Genomic DNA, 19,551 nt, shown 5'->3' on the forward strand with positions numbered 1-19,551 from the left:
GACCATGTAGTTTTCTAGCCTGATGCCCTTCCATTACATCATACCTCACTGTCCCATAATGAACAACACAGAGTCAGAGCCAGTTAATTTATGGAGGAAAGTAATAAAAGTCTTTAGGCTAGCTCTCCTAAGCTTATCTGTAATTCCAGCAGCCATTATTGATGCAGTGGTCACTTTTTTTTTTTTCTTTTTTTTGTTTGAGACAGAGTTTCACTCTTGTTGCCCAGGCTGGAGTGCAATGGTGCAATCTCAGCTCATGGCAACCTCCGCCTTCTGGGTTCAAGCGATTCTCCTGCCTTAGCCTCCCAAGTAGCTGGGATTACAGGTGTATGCCACCACACCCGGCTAATTTTTTTTTTAGTAGAGACAGGGTTTTTCCATGTTGGTCAGGCTGGTCTCGAACTCCCGACCTCAAGTGACCTGCCCACCTCAGCCTCCCAAAGTGCTGGGACTACAGGTGTGAGCCACCACACCCAGCCACAGTGGTCATTATTACTGAGATTTTTTTTTTTTTCCTTTGAGACAAGGTCTCGCTCTGTCACCCAGGCTGGGGTGCAATGGTATGAACAGTGCAGCCTTGACCTCCTGGGCCCAAGTGATGCTCCTACCTTAGCCTTCTGAGTAGCTTGTAGTTGGGGACCAGAAGTGCGCACCACTCTGCTGCACAGCTAGTAGGGTTTTTTGTTGTTGTTGCCGTTTTTAAATATTGTAGAGACAGGGTCTCCCTGTGTTGCCCAGGCTGGTCTCAAACTCCTGGGCTCAAGCAATCCTTCCACCTCAGCCTCCCAAAGTGTTGGAATTATAGACGTAAACCACCACACCCAGCCTATACTGAGTTCTTTAGCTTAAATTTTACTAAGTGTTTGTTACATTAGTCTTGCAACTTAATTTTAGGAGACAAGAGAAAAACTATGTGCTGTGTACTGCCATTATGAGAAACACTGTTAAAAAGCCAGCTAGCAGCTCCTGCTCTGACCAATTTTAAATTTCTTAAGAAAAGAACTGGTAAAAGGTGAAGTCAGGAAATGACGAGCAGGTACATCCTAGATCCTTCACCCCTAGAATACATTTCAGCCCAGTGATCTCAAAAACAGTCCCTACCCAGCCCACACACACACACATGCAGAAAGACAGAATGCAGAAGAAAAGAGTTTCTTATTCAATGACCTGAATAAACAGAAGTTCAAGACACTGCCACAGTCTGCATGTTGGATTTCCCTCTGCCACCCACCCCCATTAAGAGCTGAGAATCTTTGTGGCAACACCACCCCTTGCAGCCATTCAATACTTACAAAGAGAGAGAGAAGGAAGGCAGGAGAGCCCATTGGGACACTGTCCTGTTAGAGGACAAACAAACACTGATCAGGTTCCACAGAAACTCTCAGCCACAAGCACCCCAAACCTCAGGACAGAGACACAAGCACCACACACACAAGGACAAAATTTAAAAACTCAAGAACAAGAGGAAAGAGATCCAAAAGCAATCTGTCCATTACGCCTCTAGCACAGAAACTGATGGTCCCCAACTGCTGCAGGATAAGCCATTTCCCCCGCCTTGAGAGCACTCTCCCAGAGGAATTAATAATTCCCCTACTCACGATTTCTCCCATGTGACTGGGCGTTTCGGTTACAACAGGCTTATTCAACATTTAGATGGGTGCAAACCACCATCATTCTAAGATCTATGTGTCTGTATATCATTGGAATCTAGAAGCCCAATACCAAGTAGTAACATAAGGGTCCTTGGATGCTTCAGACTTCTACTACTGGAACACTGGCACACAGGTTCCTTCCTGATCGCCTCACCTTCTCTGAAGCATCCTGTTTGCGGGTAGAATCTCTCCCTCGAAGACTTTTAGCACTGATCCCAGACTCGGATGTTTGCATAATCAACTGCGTGGCCAAGAATTGCTGTAGGGAGAAGAAATAGGGTAGGCCATGGAGACCTGATTTAGTAGGGACAAATTAAATACACTTTAAGCATTGTAAATAGAACTTTGTATAGTACTCTTTTGGCTCAAATATATTTTGACTGATTGGAAGTTTAGCATATTAAGTTTTAATTCTAGTTGCGATAGGGATGCTAAAGAATCAAGTAGCCCTAACTTTTTTTTGCTATAACATAGAATCAAAATCTCTATCCTCCAGGAATGAGAAAAAGAATAAAACTAGAATGAACTAAAGATCATTCAGCGATTTAAGTAATTTGACAAATTGTGCAAAGATTTGCAACATTCTTCCAAGTTCAACACCCCAAAAAGTACCTGGTAATGCAATCACAGGATAAAAGCAGGGAAAAGGAAAGGAGAAACTCTTATTTGCTGATCACCTACTATGTACCAGGCACTTAATGTAATTAAAAAATATACATTCACCATTTTTTAAAAATTTTATTTAAAAACTTTATGAAACTGCAATTAATTGCCCAAGAAAGGTAGAATATTGTATCACAACTCTTTCACCACACCAAAGAAAATAAAAATAAGAACAAAATATTATGTTTTCAATTGTGTCCCTGATAGCTATCCAAATAAAAGCCACAGCAACCCTTCTTGGCATCAATATGAATCCTCCCCTTGACTATTTTAATTTCATCCTTGCTGAAACACAAAGTATCCTCACAGTACCTGGATCTGTTCCAAGACATCTCGCTGCATCTCCACTGCCATGTGATAGACATCGTGGTCTGAGCTATTGTACATTACAGCATTCTGAAACATCAGCATAATGTCACGCTGAAATTCAGCTGTGCTTCGGATCAGTCCATTTTCTATGTTTTTCTTAATAGTTGACAAATCCATAGGCCTAAAAAAAAAGAACAGGGGTAAGTAGCAGTGGGGGTGGAAAGAGGACTCACCTAGATCTCTAAATACATTATCATACAGACTTTCTCATATATACCTTAATTCCCAGCTGCCAGGACTTAAATGCTAACCCGTTATCCCAAAACATGCACTTAACCCAAGAAACAATCTATATAATAAGCATTGAGAAAAGTAATAAAGGGAGTTTATTTAGTTTTTTTTTTTTGGAGACGGGGCCTGGATCTGTCACTCAGGCTGTAATGCAGTGGCACAATCATGGTTCACTGCAGCCTCGAATTTCCAGGCTCAAGCAATCCTTCCCACCTCAGCCTCCCAGGTAGTTGGGACTACAAATGCATGACACCACACCTGGCTAAGTCTTGTATTTTCTGTAGAGAGGGGGTTTTGCCATGTTGCCCAGGCTAGTCTTGAATTCCTGGGCTCAAGTGATTCACCCAACTTAGCAGCCCCAAAGATTACAGGCGTGAGCCACTGCTCCTGGTGGAGATTTATTCTTTTAGACTATGAGTGGTGATCCAGCCACTGGAATTATCAGTTTAGCACTCAGTGCCCCTTACAGCAAAACCATAAACTTACTTGCTTTAAACTTTCTATCGAAAGCAAAACTTCGCTAAGACTGGAAAACTTATAATTCAGGCAAGTTACCATGCTGGGTGGACCATGGCTCACCTCTGCACAATGCTGTGGTAGCCAGGTGCTATGTCATCTGTAACAGGCTGCAGGAAGACATTGGCATACCTGTCCAAAAGGAATAAGGTGCAATTACTGACATTCTCCAGAAGCGCAAGGAGGGAACTTATTCTAAGTAACTGAAGGCAGTAAGAACTAACACCAGCAGTTCCACAGAAGCCTACTCAGACTTTTTTCTAGTCACCAACAATGAAGAGTAGGAGAAAATGAACCTACTGACTGGTAAAGCCGACTCACCTATGATTAGCTGCAGCTCTCCATACAAGCATGATGGCTTTCTTCCAAATTTTCTGTGCCTGAATAGCTTCCTGATCCTCACTACAGACAGAGCTGAAACAGAGATACAGCAATTCCACTAGGCACAAGTTAAAAAATAAAAATTATAATTCTCTTTTCTTTTTGAGACAGGGTCTCACTCTGTCCCCCAGGCTGGAGTGCAGTGGCGTGATCATGTTCACTGCACCCTCAACCTCCCAGACTCAATCCTCTCACCTCAGCCTCCCAAGTAGCTGGGACTATAGGTGCATACCACCATGCCCAGCTAATTTTTTAATTTTTTTGTAGAGATAGGGTCTCACTGTGTTGCCCAGGCTGGTCTCGAACTCCTGGGTTCCAGCGATCCTCCTGCCTTAGCCTCCCAAAGTGCTGGGATTACAGGTGTGAGCCACCATGCCCAGCCCTAATTATTTCTTGTCAACTGTTTATTCCAGGCCAAAAAAGGGAAACACTAAAGAAAAGATCAGGCTAGGCATGGTGGCTCATGCCTCTAATTCTACTGCTTTGGGAGGTCAAGGCAAGAAGACTGCTTGAGGTCAGGAGTTCAAGACCAGACTGGACCACATAGATCCTGTCTCTTAAAAAAATTTTTTTAAATAAAAATTTAAAAATAAAGAAAAAGGCCAGGCATGGTGTCTCACGCCTGTAATCTCAGCACTTTGGGAGGCCGAGGCAGGTGGAACGCTTGAGCTCAGAAGTTTGAGACCAGCCTGGAAAACGTGGCAAACCTTGGTCTCTACTAAAAAAATTTTTTTTAATTAGCAGGGGTGTGGTGGCGCAGGCTGGTAGTCCCAGCTACTAAGGAGGCTGAGGCGGAAGGATTGTTTGGGCCTGAGAAGTGGAGGTTGCAGTGAGCTGAGATCGTACCACTGCCCTCCAGCATGGGTGAGTGAGAACAAGAAAAAAGAGAAGGAAAGGAAAGGAAAGGGAAAAGAAGAGAAAATAAAAGAGGAAAGACAGGAGGAAGGATGGAAGGAAGGAAGGAAGGAAGGAAAAGATCCTCTCCTTCTCACCTTCACTGCCTTGGCCTCAAAGAAAGAATCTCAGATACTCACAATTGTGAAGAAGCAGGGCTGCTGGGGATGGAGTCTGCCAGTGTGTGTGACTGCAGTGTAGCATTGTGTATGCTGAAGCCATCATCACTCTCGCTCACAGGAGGTTCATTATCCATTTCTGACAAATAGCCTTCTCCTTGATCCTCTTCCTTAGGCTCCTCTAGGCTGGCTGCTTCACTGACACCATCTTCCTCCTCATCCTCACCTGGGGCATCCTTAGATACAGTATGCCCCAGTTAACAAATGCAAGCAAAGCTATCCAGCAAAGCATCATTAAACATGATCTGTCTTTTGGGTTAGAATTAGTTCTAGAAATGACCTCACGCTGTTTCCTGAGTTAGCTGTCTATCACTTACACTACCATCTACTTACAGACACTGCCTTAAGTAATTTAGAACCTGGACAAAGAATGATACCCAGGATCTTTTAAAAAGAAAGAAAAAAAAAAAGCTACTTACTTAAGACTAAGCTAAGAGGCGTTCCTTCTTTCCCCTTGCTCGAGAGTAACTCTGACCCTGGGTACAAAGTTATCAAAAATAATTTTTATTTTGTGTCTCATCTGATGGAGCAAGCTCACATCACATTCTTTAAGCCTCTGTTACTACTGCTTTAATAATTCTAAAAAGAAAACTCTGGATGATTCTCTTTGGATAGTCTAATTAACAAACTTGATTCCTGTATGTTCTCCTTGGCTCTGGTATCCTTATTCACTCCAAATCACTCTAAGTGTATCAAGGCTCCTTAAGGACTGTGTGATATTCACAAGCTGTTTCATATGGGAGGCACCTGTTGCTATAGTACTCCCATTATGCCTGTCTACTGCAGCTTTTCCCCACGCAACTCCATACCAGTCTCTTATCAGAGAATAAAGATGCGACTTTACTGAAATTCATTAAAAAGTAGTGCTATAGGGAAATCTAATCACATGGCAAGAGGAATAAAGAAAAGTCTGAAATACCTTTATCTGGCTTCCAAAAATAGTCCCTGATTCTTCTTTCAATGAGTCTGCAGAGGAGAGAAAGACTACCTGAAGATTTTTCCACCTTAACCTTCCCCTTCCTATGGACCATAATCCCCTGCAGCTCTCCTTTACATGCTGACCTGTTCTACCTCCTCTACTTGCCCACAACCCACAATCCCTCAGAAGCCAAAGCAAATGATTTCAAGTTAGTGAAAGACGACTTTATTTACCTGACATTTCAAACTTGTGCTGAGTCTCTGCCTCTAAAGGATCTTCAATGGGATTTGAGCCGTGTGATGGAGACAACATGCTTTCAGGGGATGCCTGAAAACCAGAAAAGAAAAAACACCCTAAGTACTGGTAAATCGCTATAGCTCACATGACTTTATTCTTCAATGATAATGAGACCATATTAGAAATTCTAAGTCCTACTCATGTAACGTGACTCCAATGGTCACCTTAACAAGAATAAGTATATATAACACTAATCACAGCCTATGGGCTTTGGACCCATCAAACATGTCAGAACTCAGGAATGCAACTGGAAAACCAAAAAGCCTAAGCTGTCACTTCTTACCTAAGGTATAAACCTCCATCTCCCCAGCCCCGATCTTTATTAAGTACCTCTGTCTTCACATTTGTAAGTGGAGTCTCATCGCCTTTCCCAATGGCAACATCTGCTTCAACAATCTCTCCAGCTGCAGTACTTCCCGGTTCCTCATCTAAGTCCTGACTCCTGAGTTCTGGTGGCTCCATACTTGTGGCTGGAACAACTCCAGCTACTATTTCAGCTCCTGAAATGACTGGCTCTGGTTCTGCAGGTTCCACCTTGATCTCTGCACTGGGCTCCCTGATGTTCACCAGTTCATGTATTCCCTTGTTTTCCGTTTCCTCAAAGTCCAGTCTCTCTTGCTTGACCGTCATTTCTGGTGCAGGGAGAGATACTGGCTTGTCCCGCTCCTGCTGGATAGGATGCTCCCAGGGGCCAGGCAGGGACTGAGGATCATCATTTTCTTCACAAAATGACAGTGCTGCTTCCACTGCTGCCACATCCAGCACTTCAGGATGATCATCTACCTGTCCCACAAAACACAAGACTATTGAGGTCACAGAAAGAAGCCCAAGTCCTTCACTTTTTGTTAGCACCAAATGTGACGGCTTGAATCTGCAGCTTTTCGCTCCATTTTTTCCATGTAGTGGAGGCAAACAATGAACAGGCATCTGTCCTGTGCAAACCAGTTAACATGGGTAGGCCTGAGGAGATGACTAGTATGTTAGCATCAAAGGGCTACAAAGATGGAGATGGGCAGAAATAGGAGAGTTGTTTAAGTAATTGTTACTGTAAGAAGCAAAGCGGCCGAGCATGGTGCCTCATGCCTGCAATCTCAGCACTTTGGGAGGCCAAGGTGGGTGGATCACTTGAGGCCAGGAGTTTGAGACCAGCCTGGCCAACATGGTGAAACTCATCTCTACTAAAAATACAAAAAATTAGTGAGGCGTGGTGGCATGTGCCTGTAGCCCCAGCTACTCAGGAGGCTGAGGCACAAGAATTACTTGAGCCTGGGAGGCAGAGGTAACAGTAAGCCAAGATCGTGCCACTGCACTTCGGCCTGGATGACAGAGCAAGACTCTGCCTCCAAAAAAAAAAAAAAAAAAGCAGCAGCAGCAGCAAAGTGAGGCTGAAGGAGAGAAGCCTATGTAGGACCCATGAGATTCTTTGGGGCTTCACTGAATAGTTACCTTGTCCTCAATGATGGCAATGATGTCTCCGACAGTCTCAAAATCCAGCTCTTCACCTGTGTAAGACACAGCAATATCCATCTTCTCAGCCAGATCTAATTCTTCCTTCCCATCTATGCTGGGAGCCTTTGATCCAACAGGAGCCTCTGCTACCCCTGATCGAAAACACTCTTCTTTGATAGAATTGATGATCATGGATATTTCACTGCTGTCCATGGAAACAGTCACAGTATGTGGATCCCCCACAGCCTCCATGGGAACACAGTTATCAGGTTGACTCACTGAATAACAGAAAGAGAAAACCATCTCAGAAGCTTATTGGGTACAAAGCTTGAGATCACATCAGCACTACAGACAGATGTCAAATATCTAAACACTTAAGGTCAGAAAGAGTCATCAACATGTGCCTATGTTTTCTTCTCCCCAGTTTTATCTAGAAAGGTGAGAACATATTCTCAAGCCTGCTCACATCTGTATACTTAGCCTCTTCCTGCAATACATAAATGCCCACCCACCTCTTCTCACATCTATTTCTAAGGATATTTATTTCTAAGGATAAAGATGGCACATGTCTATGTAGAACAGAGAAGCAGCATCTGAATTGGAGCTGATGCTCTTGGTCATTTTTCTCTAACTAAAGCTCAAAATGAAATTTTAGACCTAGTGGCTGCTCAGGGACGCACCTGGAGCTACACTTTCAGTAGTGGAGACAGCCGGAGCAGAGGATGGTGCTGGCAGCGCAGGCATCATGACAATGGTAGCCTGGGACACAGACTCTACAGGGGGTGGCACAAGTTTAACTGGAGGCTCACTGGCAACAGTAGTGAAGGAAGCAAGAGGTGTGGTGAACTGTGTAGGACCAGCTTCTAAAAGCCGGGAAAGAGTAGGAGCACCTAACATATAAAGAGGTACACAAAATGAAGTAAGAAGAAAGCACATAAATAAGAAGCAATAGCTACTTGAAGACTCAACTAAGAAAATTCTTATGGTCTCAAAGGATGACAGCAACTCCTGCATTGAATAAGTTCATCATCTATATCCTTACTCTCTCTAACCTTACTTAAGATCTTCCTCCAAGTTAGGAATGAACCAAAGCACCAGAACACACAACATATATAAAAAATGGGTGGTAAGGCTAGGTGCAGTGGCTCACGCCTGTAATGCTAGCACTTTGGGAGGCCGAGGCAGGTAGATCACTTGAGGTCAAGAGTTTGAGACCAGCCTGGGCAACATAGTGAAACCCTGCCTCTACTAAAAATACAAAAAATACAAAAAAAAAAAAAAAAAAAACTTAGCTAGGCGTGGTGGTGGGTGTTGTAATCCCAGCTACTCAGGAGGCTGAGGCAGGAGAACTGCTTGAACGCGGGAGGTGGAGATTGCAGTGAGCCAAGATCGTGCCACCACACTCCAGCTTGGGCGACAGAGCGAGGCTCTGTCTCAAACAAAAAAAACAAAAAAAACAAAGGGTGGTAATTTTTCCTCAGAGGAAAATTAATCACCAAGAAACAAAAAACTGGTATGAATAAATCTGTCACTTCTGCTGAAGTTCAGCATATTGTAAACCACCCAAGTTCAACACCATTCAAATACCAATAAGGTTTGTATGGTATTCTATGGAGCTTTTTTTCTTTCCCTGCTTTATACTTTCTACCTCATTAAATTCTCATCACATCCTTGTGAAGTATATATGTTACAATAAAAAAGGAAACTGAGGCTCAAAAGCTAAGTTACCTATCCAAGGTCACAAAACCAATGTGTGGCAGGCCTGAGATTCAAGCCCAATTCTCTGGTTCCAAATCTTATTCCACTGTTCTATAATCTTAGGGATCTCTAGCACCTTGATTTTGCAAGCCCTAAGAACGCAGCTCAATATTACTCTCAATATCCATGCTGTGGTCAATCACGGCTACACTATCTTGAAGATAGATGGCTTTATAATATGGAGACTACATTGTTTACCAGGTAAAGTAGCTCCAAAAAAAAGTTAGAAAAAGTTGGGCTTTAAATCTAGGACTGACAACTGCTTAGTAACAGTGAAACTGAGGTCAGTCAATGTCAAGTTCAACACCTTTGAGGTTGATAAAGGAAAAGTGGTAACTTACCTGACGCAGCAGGGGAGGCTGCAACAGTATTGGGTGTTTGCTGTATCTCCCCACCATGTATCATGGGAAGGACCCCGCCTACCTCCAGGAGGACACCTGTACTGTTCAGGTGGCCAGAAGCCACAGCCATTTCACTCTCATTGACCTACCAGGGAAGAATAGAGGTGAAGGCTACACTCAAGCTTTCCTTTACTACCATTTCCCAACAAAGCTCCAGCAGTTGATCGGACTTCATGAAAACTAATAGTTAATATCCACAGAGAATAATTTAAGACCCAAGGGAAACTCTAAACTATAATGTTCAAAACTTATTTGACAAGAGTTCTCTGGAGAAGAGAACCAAAATAATTGTGATTCAGATACCTCAGGACCCATGGGTAGTATCAACTTACTGTATTTTTTTTAAAATTAACATTTAATTAGGAGATCTTTTCCTCTTTTGAACTTTTATTCCCCATGTCACATTTTAGGTCCCAGGCACTCCCTTCCAAGTACTAAATCACCACAGCTCTCAAACACCCACAGAAGTCTCCATACCAGTCTGGGGCTAGTAGGCAGGAGGCTGCCCTTCTTCAAGAGCTCTGACAGCAGAGGGGAGGGGGGTGGAGTTGCTTTCTGTCCAAGCATCTTTTTCTGGGGTGAATCATCTGTTACTGGGGTCATGGGGGCTTCTAAGGGTGCAGAGCCTGGAGGAAGGGTGTCAGGAATCCCAGGAAACGAGGTGACTGGGGTACTCGGCAAAGTCCCAGGGGTTACCTAAGAGACAACAGAGAACCTTTATCTGACTTCTCAAACTATGGAAGGTTCCCTACTAATCCGTATGGGTTAGTGTGTCTAACTATTATTTTATTAGTCCTGAGTGGAATTGCCCAGAAACCCTCTATCCCTCCTGCTCTTAGCCATACTTTTCTTCCCCACAATCTTCTCTTTCATCCACTCAAACCCACAATGACTGAACCATTCCACCCAACCTGCCTTTTATGAACTCCTTACCCACTACCAATATTACATTTACGAGGATTTTGTCCCTTATTTCAGCAGGAATTTCATAAGACTAGCATGAAACAATTCCTTAAAATAGTTTTTTACCTATCTCTCAAAAAGGTCAAAAGCCTCAATGCTTTTAGGTCTGTTCTTATCTCAGAGCACAGAACATGGTAAATTAAGTCTTTAGCATTCAGATTAAGAGAGGAAGTTGCCTCTAGGCCAAAAGTGGTTTCCTCATCACTCAGCTCTGCCGGCTTATTGCCCCTTCACTGATCAATTCCCACAGATGGAAATATACTCACCCCAGAGGTAGCCTCTTCCATAGTGGTTGGAGCCAAGTCCCCAAGTGGATAATCACCTCCTGGGGAGGCAGAATCTATAGGAGAGCGAACCATCACAGTGGGTAACCTCCGGGGGGGTGTTTTTACTGCTTGACGAGCTAGAACATAAAAGAGAACAATGTCCAAATCTTCAAGATTAAATAAATGAAACTTGACACTATTCTGCTATTATACAATAAAGGACAAATAGGAATGTTGCGTTACTAAAGCAGCATAATGAGTTTGGATTAGAAAGCTTTAACACTTCTGAAGATGGATAACTTTTTAGCCTAATTTTTCCTAAGGGCAATTCTCACACTAAGAAACTCTTTAACAATCTCAAACTACTTAATTATCCCAAAGGTCCTTGGAGTGGGAAAGTAGTTTAAACATCCTTTAATATTCTCTTTAGCAACTTATTAATATTCTGCTTTTAAGAACAGGAAGGCTGGGTGCGGTAGCTCACGGCTGTGATCCCAGCACTTTGGGAGGCCAAGGCAGGTGGATCACCTGAGGTCAGGAGTTTGAGACCAGCCTGTGAAACCCCGTCTCTACTAAAAATACAAAAATTAGCCGGGCGTGGTGGCAGGCGCCTGTAATGCCAGCTACTCGGGAGGCTGAGGCAGGAGAATCGCTTGAACCCGGGAGGCGGAGGTTGCAGTGACCCAAGATCGCGCCACTGCACTCCAGCCTGTGCAGCAAGAGCAAAACTCCGCCTGGGGGAAAAACAAAAACAAAAACAGGGAAAGACCTCACTGGCGCACAGCATATATTCCTAGAGGTGTAAATGCTTAAATTTCTCCCCTCATCTAATGACTGAGCTATTCTCAATCTTTTCACAGGCCCTTGACTTCTAAAACATTATGTTCAATATCTTATCAAGCCTTTGTGTCCTGAAGTTAATTTAAGGTCTAGTGAGATCTGAGCACAACTCATGTTCTAGGAGTTTCTTCTTAAGACATTAAGGGATGTTTTTATTCTGGTAGAAGAGAAAATTGCAAGTAAATTTAAATCAATGGATTCTATGTTACAAAACAGTCCAACTGTCATTAGCATGCAGTACTGTGCAATCAATTGCTAAAGAGGCATACTAGGTTCAGCTTACCCTGATATGCAGCATCTGTAGCCTTCCTCTTTACTTCAGCTTCCTCTTCTTCCAATTTCTTTTTCCTGAACAGGGAATTAAGGGTTAGATGTTAGACAGCTCTGGCTCCTCCCCAGAGTTCACAGAACCCTTACAAAGTAATTTTTTTTCCCAGGCCAGCACTTTCTGGAAGAAAGGCCTAAACAGGAATTCTAACCAGCAAAACAGTGAATTGGGGTATACTGCCTAACTCCCAGTTCTTCACCCAGGCAAACTATAGCCACTCTTAAGTTAGAACTAAGTTATGTTTTCATACTGAAATGTTCCATTATATTACCTTCTAGGACTCACTCCCCCCTCCTAGCCACCAAACCACTCTGCAGCTTTCCCCTTCCAGAATCTGTCTCAAGTCTAAAGGGATGGCAGTTGGAGGAAATAAGCCAGATTACTTGAGGGGAAAAGAGGGTAAAAAGAAAGAAGCACACAAGAACAATATAATATAACCCACATTGCAATGTCATTGCAAAGCTCATCCAGTCTGCTGTCCATGTGTCCAGCTTGAATTAGTTCTGCATCTCTCTTTAGCCGTCTATAGGAAGAAAGAGAGGTAGGTAGACTGGGTTTTTTAATCCCATATTTTAAAAGTTCTGACCAGTACCAGAAGACAGCCCCTTATGTCTTTCTCAATCTTTTGGCATTCTCTCTGATAAGTACCTATATCTCTCCTGGGTTTCCTTTATCACTTTCTTTAGTTCTTCAACTCGCTCAGCAGTCAGTTTCCGAACAATAACATCTTCAACAGTTTCCACCACTTCTCCCTTTTCACCTCGTTTCCGTCTGTGCAAAATTGAAAAAAAAAAAAAATTCATATTCGAATAACAGAACATTTATCCCCTCTCCTACTTGCTTTTACCACTTAATCATAGATAACTTCTGCTATTTTTTTATCATCCAGTATTATAAGTAAATATAAACCAGAATTCCTCAGTAAATACTCTCCACTAAAGAAATTTGGCTGAAGTACCTGGCTTTGTACTCACTTTGGTGTCTCAGTGGTCTCTAAAAGTTCCGAGTACTGGGAAGCACAATGCTATAAAAAAAAAAAAAAAAGTGAAAATGTGATGAGCAAGCCTGGAAAGAAATGACCTTTCAAAGTTTCAAGAGATTAGAGTAAGATTTAGAGAAGAGAACTATATGTAAGATGGGAGTGGTTTACTAGGAGGGCAAGTAACTTTATAATCAAATCAGTTCAAAATAATCAAAACAAGACACAGAAAAAGGCAGTCTTATGGACTGGAGTTTGTGCATTTGGGGAAAGGCAACCTAACTGCCAATATTTATTGCTAATATCTACCAAGTAGTTACCACATGCAAGGCCCTGTGTTAAATGTTTTACATGTATTACCTCAATTAACTTCACAACAATCCTGAAGCAACTCTTTTATCTCTATTTTACAAATGTAAAAACAGAGGATCATGGCCCAAAGTTTTTAGATGGAGTAATAATGAACCCAGATCTAATTCCCAAGCTTGGGCTCTTAACTGTTATGCAACACCAATAAGAAAGGTGTACTATGATCATATATGGATGGATTAGCAAACAGTAGGAAAAAGAAAAAGGTATTCTCACTATTTTCCCACATCATGGTATAAAAGCTTTGTAATTAAAAGTCAGGGCCTGGTAGAGAACCTACTTTACAACCCAAAGACTGCTCTACAAGAGCCCTTGCTTGGGAACTTACTTTTTGAGAGAACCAGTCTGGAGGGCGGCCAGGTTCTGCAAAGGGCTTGATTGCTCTGCTAACTGATACCCTATAAAATGAGGAAAGCTTTATTACACACCAAGCAGAAAATAATAGGAGAGGTATGCTGAGAGTGCAAGGCTTGGAGTTCAAACTTTGGAATAAAAAAGATGCGAATGGCCAGGCGCGGTGGCTCACGCCTGTAATCCCAGCACTTTGGGAGGCCAAGACGGGTGGATCACAAGGTCAGGAGATCGATACCATCCTGGCCAACATGATGAAACCCCGTCTCTACTAAAAATACAAAAATTAGTTGGGCGTGGTGGCATGCACCTGTAGTCCCAGCTACTCGGGAGGCTGAGGCAGGAGAATCTCTTGAACACTGGAGGTGGAGGTCACAGTGAGCTGAGATCTCGCCACTGCACTCCAGCCTGGGGACAGAGTGAGACTCCATCTCAAAAAAAAAAAAGCCAATGAATGCAAGGTGTGCAGTGGACCGTGCCTATAATCCCAGCACTCTGGTAGGCAGAGGTGGGAGGATAGCTCGAGCCCAGGAGTTCAAGCCACCCAAGGAGATTCCAGCCCTACAAAAAAAAAAAAAAAAAAAAAAATCGACAAGGTGTGGTGGTGTGTACCTGCGGCCTGTGGTCCCAGCTACTTGGGCAGCTGAGGTGGGAGGATCCCTTGAGCCCAGGAATTGAAGAGGCTGCAGTGAGCCCAAATCGCACCACTGCACTCCAGCCTGGGTGACAGAGTAAGACCATCCCCTCCGCCATTCAAAAAAAAAAGAACAGCATGTATAGTATATAATCATTTGTGTTAAAAAATGGGGGGGACGAAGGGGAAAAAGAAAATATTTGCTCACATAAACAAAATTTTGCTGGAGAGACACAAGAAACTGCTAACACTAGTAGACGGGGGACAGTAATGGGAGGAAGACATTGCATATAATTTTGAATCTTATGACTTAGTATCTGCTGATAAAATAATAAAATTTAAAACTTTTACCCAAGTATTCTTACACTATTTTTCTATGGCTGGGCGTGGTGACTCACGCCTGTAATCCCAACACTTCGGGAGGTCGAGGAGGGCAGACTGCTTGAGATGAGGAGTTTGAGACCAGCCTGGCCAACATGCTGAAACCCCATCTCTACTAAAAATACAAAAATTAGCCGGGCATGGTGGCGTGCACCTTTAATCCCAGCTACTCGGGAGGCTGAGCCAGGACAATCACTTAAATCCAGGAGGTGGAGGTTGCAGTGAGCAGAGATCATGCCACTGCATTCCAACCTGGGTGACAGACTGAGACTCCATCTCAAAAAAAAAAAACGATTCTTAACACTATTTATCTAATAAAAATGTGAGGAAATATACAGATTAGATTCTATTTCAAACCAGTTTACCTGTTTTGTTTAAAAACGAGCTCAGTTTATACACATATACAAATATATGTGATATGTGTATACACACACGCACACACACACAAAACACACATTGTTTTTTGTTTAGACAGTATCTCACTTTGTCACCCAGACTTCAGTGCAGTGGCACAATCATGGCTTGCTGTAGCTTCCACCTCTGAGGCTTAGGCAACCTCCCACTGCAGCCCCACCCAAGTAGCAGAAGTCACAGATGCACCATCATGCCTGGCTAATTTTCTTTTTTGTAGGGAACAGGGTCTCTTATGTTGCCTCCCTGGCTCAAGCCATCTTCACACCTCAGCCTCCCGAGTAGCTGGAACTATAGGCACACACCACCAGACCTGGCTAACATTTTTGTGTTTTTTTGTAGTTTTGTCATATTGCCCAGACTGGTCTCCAATTCATGATCTCAAGCGACCTCCCCACCTTGGCCTCCCAAAGTTCTAGGATTACAGATGTGAGCCACTGCACCCAGCCCCATTCTATTCTCTAGTTCTGTGAGGTCTATAATTTTTCCTAGATTCCACATATAACTGAGATCATATGGTATTTCTTTATGTGTCTGGCTTATTTCACTTTACATACTATCCTCTAGACTCAACCATGGAATCACAAATGGAGGATTTAATTCTTTTTTATGGCTCAACAGTATTCCATTGTGTGTGTGTGTATACATATATATTTTTTCTTTACCTATTCATCTGTTAATGGACACTATAATAATTACCTTAATTGTGGATAGTTTCACAGATGTATATATATTTCAAAAATACCATGTCTTATGCTTTAAATATGTGCACTGGCCGGGTGTGGTAGCTCACGCCTGTAATCCCAGCACATGGGAGGCCGAGGCAGGTGGATCATCTGAGGTCAGGAGTTCAAGACCAGCCTGGCCAACATGGTAAAACCCCATCTCTACCGAAAAATACAAAAATTAGCCAGGCATGGTGGCATAGGCCTGTAGTCCCAGCTACACAGGAGGCTGAGGTGGGAGAACCACTTGAACCTGGGAGGCAGAGGTTCCAGTGAGCCAAGATTGCGCCACTGCACTCCAGCCTGCGCAACAGAGTGAGACTCCATCTCAAAAAAAAAAAAAAAAAAAAAAAGGTGCAGTTTACTGCACATCAATTATATCACAAAAAAGTTGTTAAAAGGGAAGAGATGTGACCTTTCTTACCAACCCCCTTCCTTGTTGCATGGAACAAGGATGTGATAGCTGAAGGTCAAGCAGCCACCATGAACCATAAGATAACCAGAAGATAAACTATGCACTGAGGAAGGTGGAACAGAAAGAGAAGATCCTGAGCCTCTAATGTCACTGTGAAGTTGCTATGAGAGCTGTGGACTGCCTAGACTTCTTGTATGTGTGACAAAAAATAAACTCAAGTTTTTTTTTTTTTTGAGATGGAGTCTTGCTCTGTTGCCCAGGCTGGAGTGCAGTGGCGCAATCTCGGCTCACTGCAAGCTCCGCCTCCCGGGTTCATGCCATTCTCCTGCCTCAGCCTCCTGAGTAGCTGGGACTACAGGCGCACAGTGCCACACCTGGCTAATTTTTGTATGTTTAGTAGAGACGGTGTTTCACCGTGTTAGCCAGGATGGTCTCAATCTCCTGACCTTGTGATCCGCCCACCTCGGCCTCCCAAAGTGCTGGGATTACAGGCGTGAGCCACTGCGCCCGGCCTTAAACTCAAGTTTTTAACCCATTTCTTTGTTGCTATTGCTCTTTCTATATAGTGTTTTTGTTTTTATGGTGGCCACATATTACTTCAAAAATGAGATTTAAAAAACAAAACAAAAAAATGCTAGGAAGCATGACAATCAGCAAAGTACTGAATTGTTTATAAATGCGGCAAGAGAGTTAAATTCATAATGGATGATGCAAAAGAAACGGGGTGAGGGGCTGATACCGAGAAAGGTAAAATGATGATAGTTCTAGGCTGGGAGTGATGGCTCACGCCTATAATCCTAGCACTTTAGGAGGCTAAGGTGGGAGGATCACTTGAGCCCAGGAGTTCAAGACCAGCCTGGGCAACAAGCGACAAAAAACAAAAAATTAGCAAAGCATGGTGGCAAGGGTCTGTATTCCCAACTACTCAGGATGCTAAACTGGGAGGATCACTTGAGGCCAAGAGTTGGAGACCAGCCTGGGGAACATAGTGGGACCTCGTTTCTGCAAAAACATAAACATTTAAATTTAAAAAAAAAAAAAAATGTCCAGCCTGGGCAACATGGCAAAACCCCATCCCTACCAAAAAATACAAAAATTAGCCATGGGTGACGGTATGTGCCTGTAGTCCCAGCTACTCAGGAGGCTGAGGCCGGAGGATCACTTGAGCCCAGGAGGCAGAGGCTGCAGTGAACCAAGATTGCACTACTGCACTCCAGCCTGGGTGACAGTGAGACACTGTCTGGAAAAAAAAAAAAAGTCAAACATAATAAACTTACTACATAACCCAGCAATTTCAATTCCTGAATAAAAAACTCAGGAGAATTAAAAACACTGTCCACAACCTTGTACACGAATGTGCACATCATCAGCATTATTCATAATGGCCAAAAAGTGGAAACAACCCAATTCTCTATCAAGTGATGGATAAACAAAACTTAGTATATTCATATAACAGATTATTATTCAGCTAAAAAGGGAATTAAGTAGTGATAAATGCTACATAAGAATGAACCTTAAAAAGTGTTATGTCAAGTGATTAAAAAAAAAAAACAAAGTCCAGAAGAGCACATATCATTCCACTTGCATGAAATATCCAGAATAGGCAAATCTACAGAGACAAGAGAGTTGGCTGGGTATGGTGGCTCACACTTGTAATCCTAGCACTTTTGGAGGCCAGGACTGGTGGATTACTTCAAGACCAGCCTGGACAAAACCTCATCTCTACTAAAAATACAAAAATTAGCCAGGCCACTCGTGGTGGCACATGGCTGTAATCCCAGCTACTTGGGAGGCTAAGGCACGATAATCGCTTGAACCTGGGAGGCGGAGGTTGCAGTGAGCCAAGATCTCACTACTACACTCCAGCCTGTGTGACAGTGAGACTCTGTCTCAACTTAATTAATTAATTAATAGAAAGTAGATGAGTGCTTGCTTGGGGGTGGTGAGGAGGGGACAACATGGACTGACACTTAAGGAGTAAGGGGTTTTTCTTAGAAGTAAAATGTTCTAAAACTAGATTGTGGTGATGGTTGCGCAACTGTGACTACACTAAAAACCATTATATTGTACATTTTAAGTAGGTTAATTTTATAGTATGTGAATTATACTTCAATGAAGCTGTTTAAAAAAAGAAATACAGCTGGCCTGGTGGCTCACACCTGTAATCCCAGTAGGTTGGGAGGTTGAGGTGGGCGGATCGCTCAAACCCAGGAGTTCAAGACCAGCCTAGGAAACATGATGAAACCCCCATCTCTACAAAAAAATAGAAAAAAATTAGCTGGGCATGGTGGTGTGCACCTGTAGTCCCAGCTACTCAAGAGGCTGAGGTGGGAGGATCATTTGCACCCCAGACATGGAGGTTGCAGTGAGCCAAGATCACACCACTGCCCTCCAGCCTGGGCCACAGAGTGCAATCTTGTCTCAAAAAAAAAAAAAAAAAAAAAAGGCCTGGCGCGGTGGCTTACGCCTGTAATCCCAGCACTTTGGGAGGCCGAGGTGGACAGATCATGAGGTCAGGAGATCGAGACCATCGTGGCCAACATGGTGAAACCCCGTCTCTACTAAAAATACAAAATTAGCCAGGCATGGCCAGGCGCAGTGGCTCACACCTGTAATCCCAGCACTCTGGCAGGCCGAGGTGGGCGGATCACCTGAGGTCAGGAGTTCGAGACCAGCCTGGCCAACATGGCGAAACTCTGTCTCTACTGAAAAATACAAAAATTAGCTGGGCGTGGCCGCACCACTGCACTCCAGCCTGGGCGACAGAACGAGACTGAGTCTCAAAAAAAGAAGAAAAAGAAAAGAAAGTCTACTTACAGCTTAATATGATTAACTATAGAAATCTACCAATGTGAAAAAGTATCTAACAATTTCTAAGACCCAGAAAAGCTGACATCCTAGATACCTTACCAATTTTGATCTCCACTTCTCATGACAGAAGATGCTAAACATAGCTTCTCTCGGATGGACCATGGCTCTGTGGGGCCAGTACTTAGCAGCTTGTGTTCTGGGAAAGGGGAAAAAAAAAAAAAAAAGCCTTGGAAACAACCACTGAGACTGTAGTGCCAAGCTCCAAAATCCCCAAAAAGAGGACTAAAAGCCTAATACAAAACATTCCAATTTGTTAGGACAAAGTGAGCTACTATCACCAAATCTTGATTTTCACCTCTCCAAGTGAAA

At 43.2% G+C, this 19,551-nt stretch overlaps 1 protein-coding gene across 15 annotated transcripts in view; it reads right to left on the reverse strand.

Annotated features, from left to right (window-relative positions):
- Nucleotides 1-19,551, reverse strand: part of BRD8 (bromodomain containing 8) — a 39,012-nt gene that overhangs the window by 18,477 nt on the left and 984 nt on the right. For 2 of the 15 annotated variants that reach the window (XM_054488821.2, XM_054488820.1), the window contains exons 2-21: nt 19,282-19,378; nt 13,783-13,852; nt 13,081-13,130; nt 12,755-12,877; nt 12,549-12,629; nt 12,062-12,126; nt 10,939-11,075; nt 10,187-10,405; nt 9,650-9,794; nt 8,231-8,440; nt 7,548-7,828; nt 6,432-6,884; nt 6,038-6,131; nt 5,805-5,851; nt 4,847-5,061; nt 3,753-3,845; nt 3,495-3,563; nt 2,628-2,805; nt 1,807-1,911; nt 1,293-1,337 (exon numbers count right to left, since the gene is read on the reverse strand). In XM_054488821.2, the coding sequence (XP_054344796.1) occupies nt 1,293-1,337; nt 1,807-1,911; nt 2,628-2,805; nt 3,495-3,563; nt 3,753-3,845; nt 4,847-5,061; nt 5,805-5,851; nt 6,038-6,131; nt 6,432-6,884; nt 7,548-7,828; nt 8,231-8,440; nt 9,650-9,794; nt 10,187-10,405; nt 10,939-11,075; nt 12,062-12,126; nt 12,549-12,629; nt 12,755-12,877; nt 13,081-13,130; nt 13,783-13,852; nt 19,282-19,378 (2,777 nt within the window). The remainder of the gene's footprint in view (nt 1-1,292; nt 1,338-1,806; nt 1,912-2,627; nt 2,806-3,494; nt 3,564-3,752; nt 3,846-4,846; nt 5,062-5,804; nt 5,852-6,037; nt 6,132-6,431; nt 6,885-7,547; nt 7,829-8,230; nt 8,441-9,649; nt 9,795-10,186; nt 10,406-10,938; nt 11,076-12,061; nt 12,127-12,548; nt 12,630-12,754; nt 12,878-13,080; nt 13,131-13,782; nt 13,853-19,281; nt 19,379-19,551) is intronic. The other 13 variants (XM_054488816.2, XM_063665222.1, XM_063665224.1 and 10 more) reach the window with 10 other exon arrangements.

Source organism: Pongo pygmaeus, chromosome 4, assembly GCF_028885625.2.
Source record: "Pongo pygmaeus isolate AG05252 chromosome 4, NHGRI_mPonPyg2-v2.0_pri, whole genome shotgun sequence".
Lineage (NCBI taxonomy): Eukaryota > Metazoa > Chordata > Mammalia > Primates > Hominidae > Pongo > Pongo pygmaeus.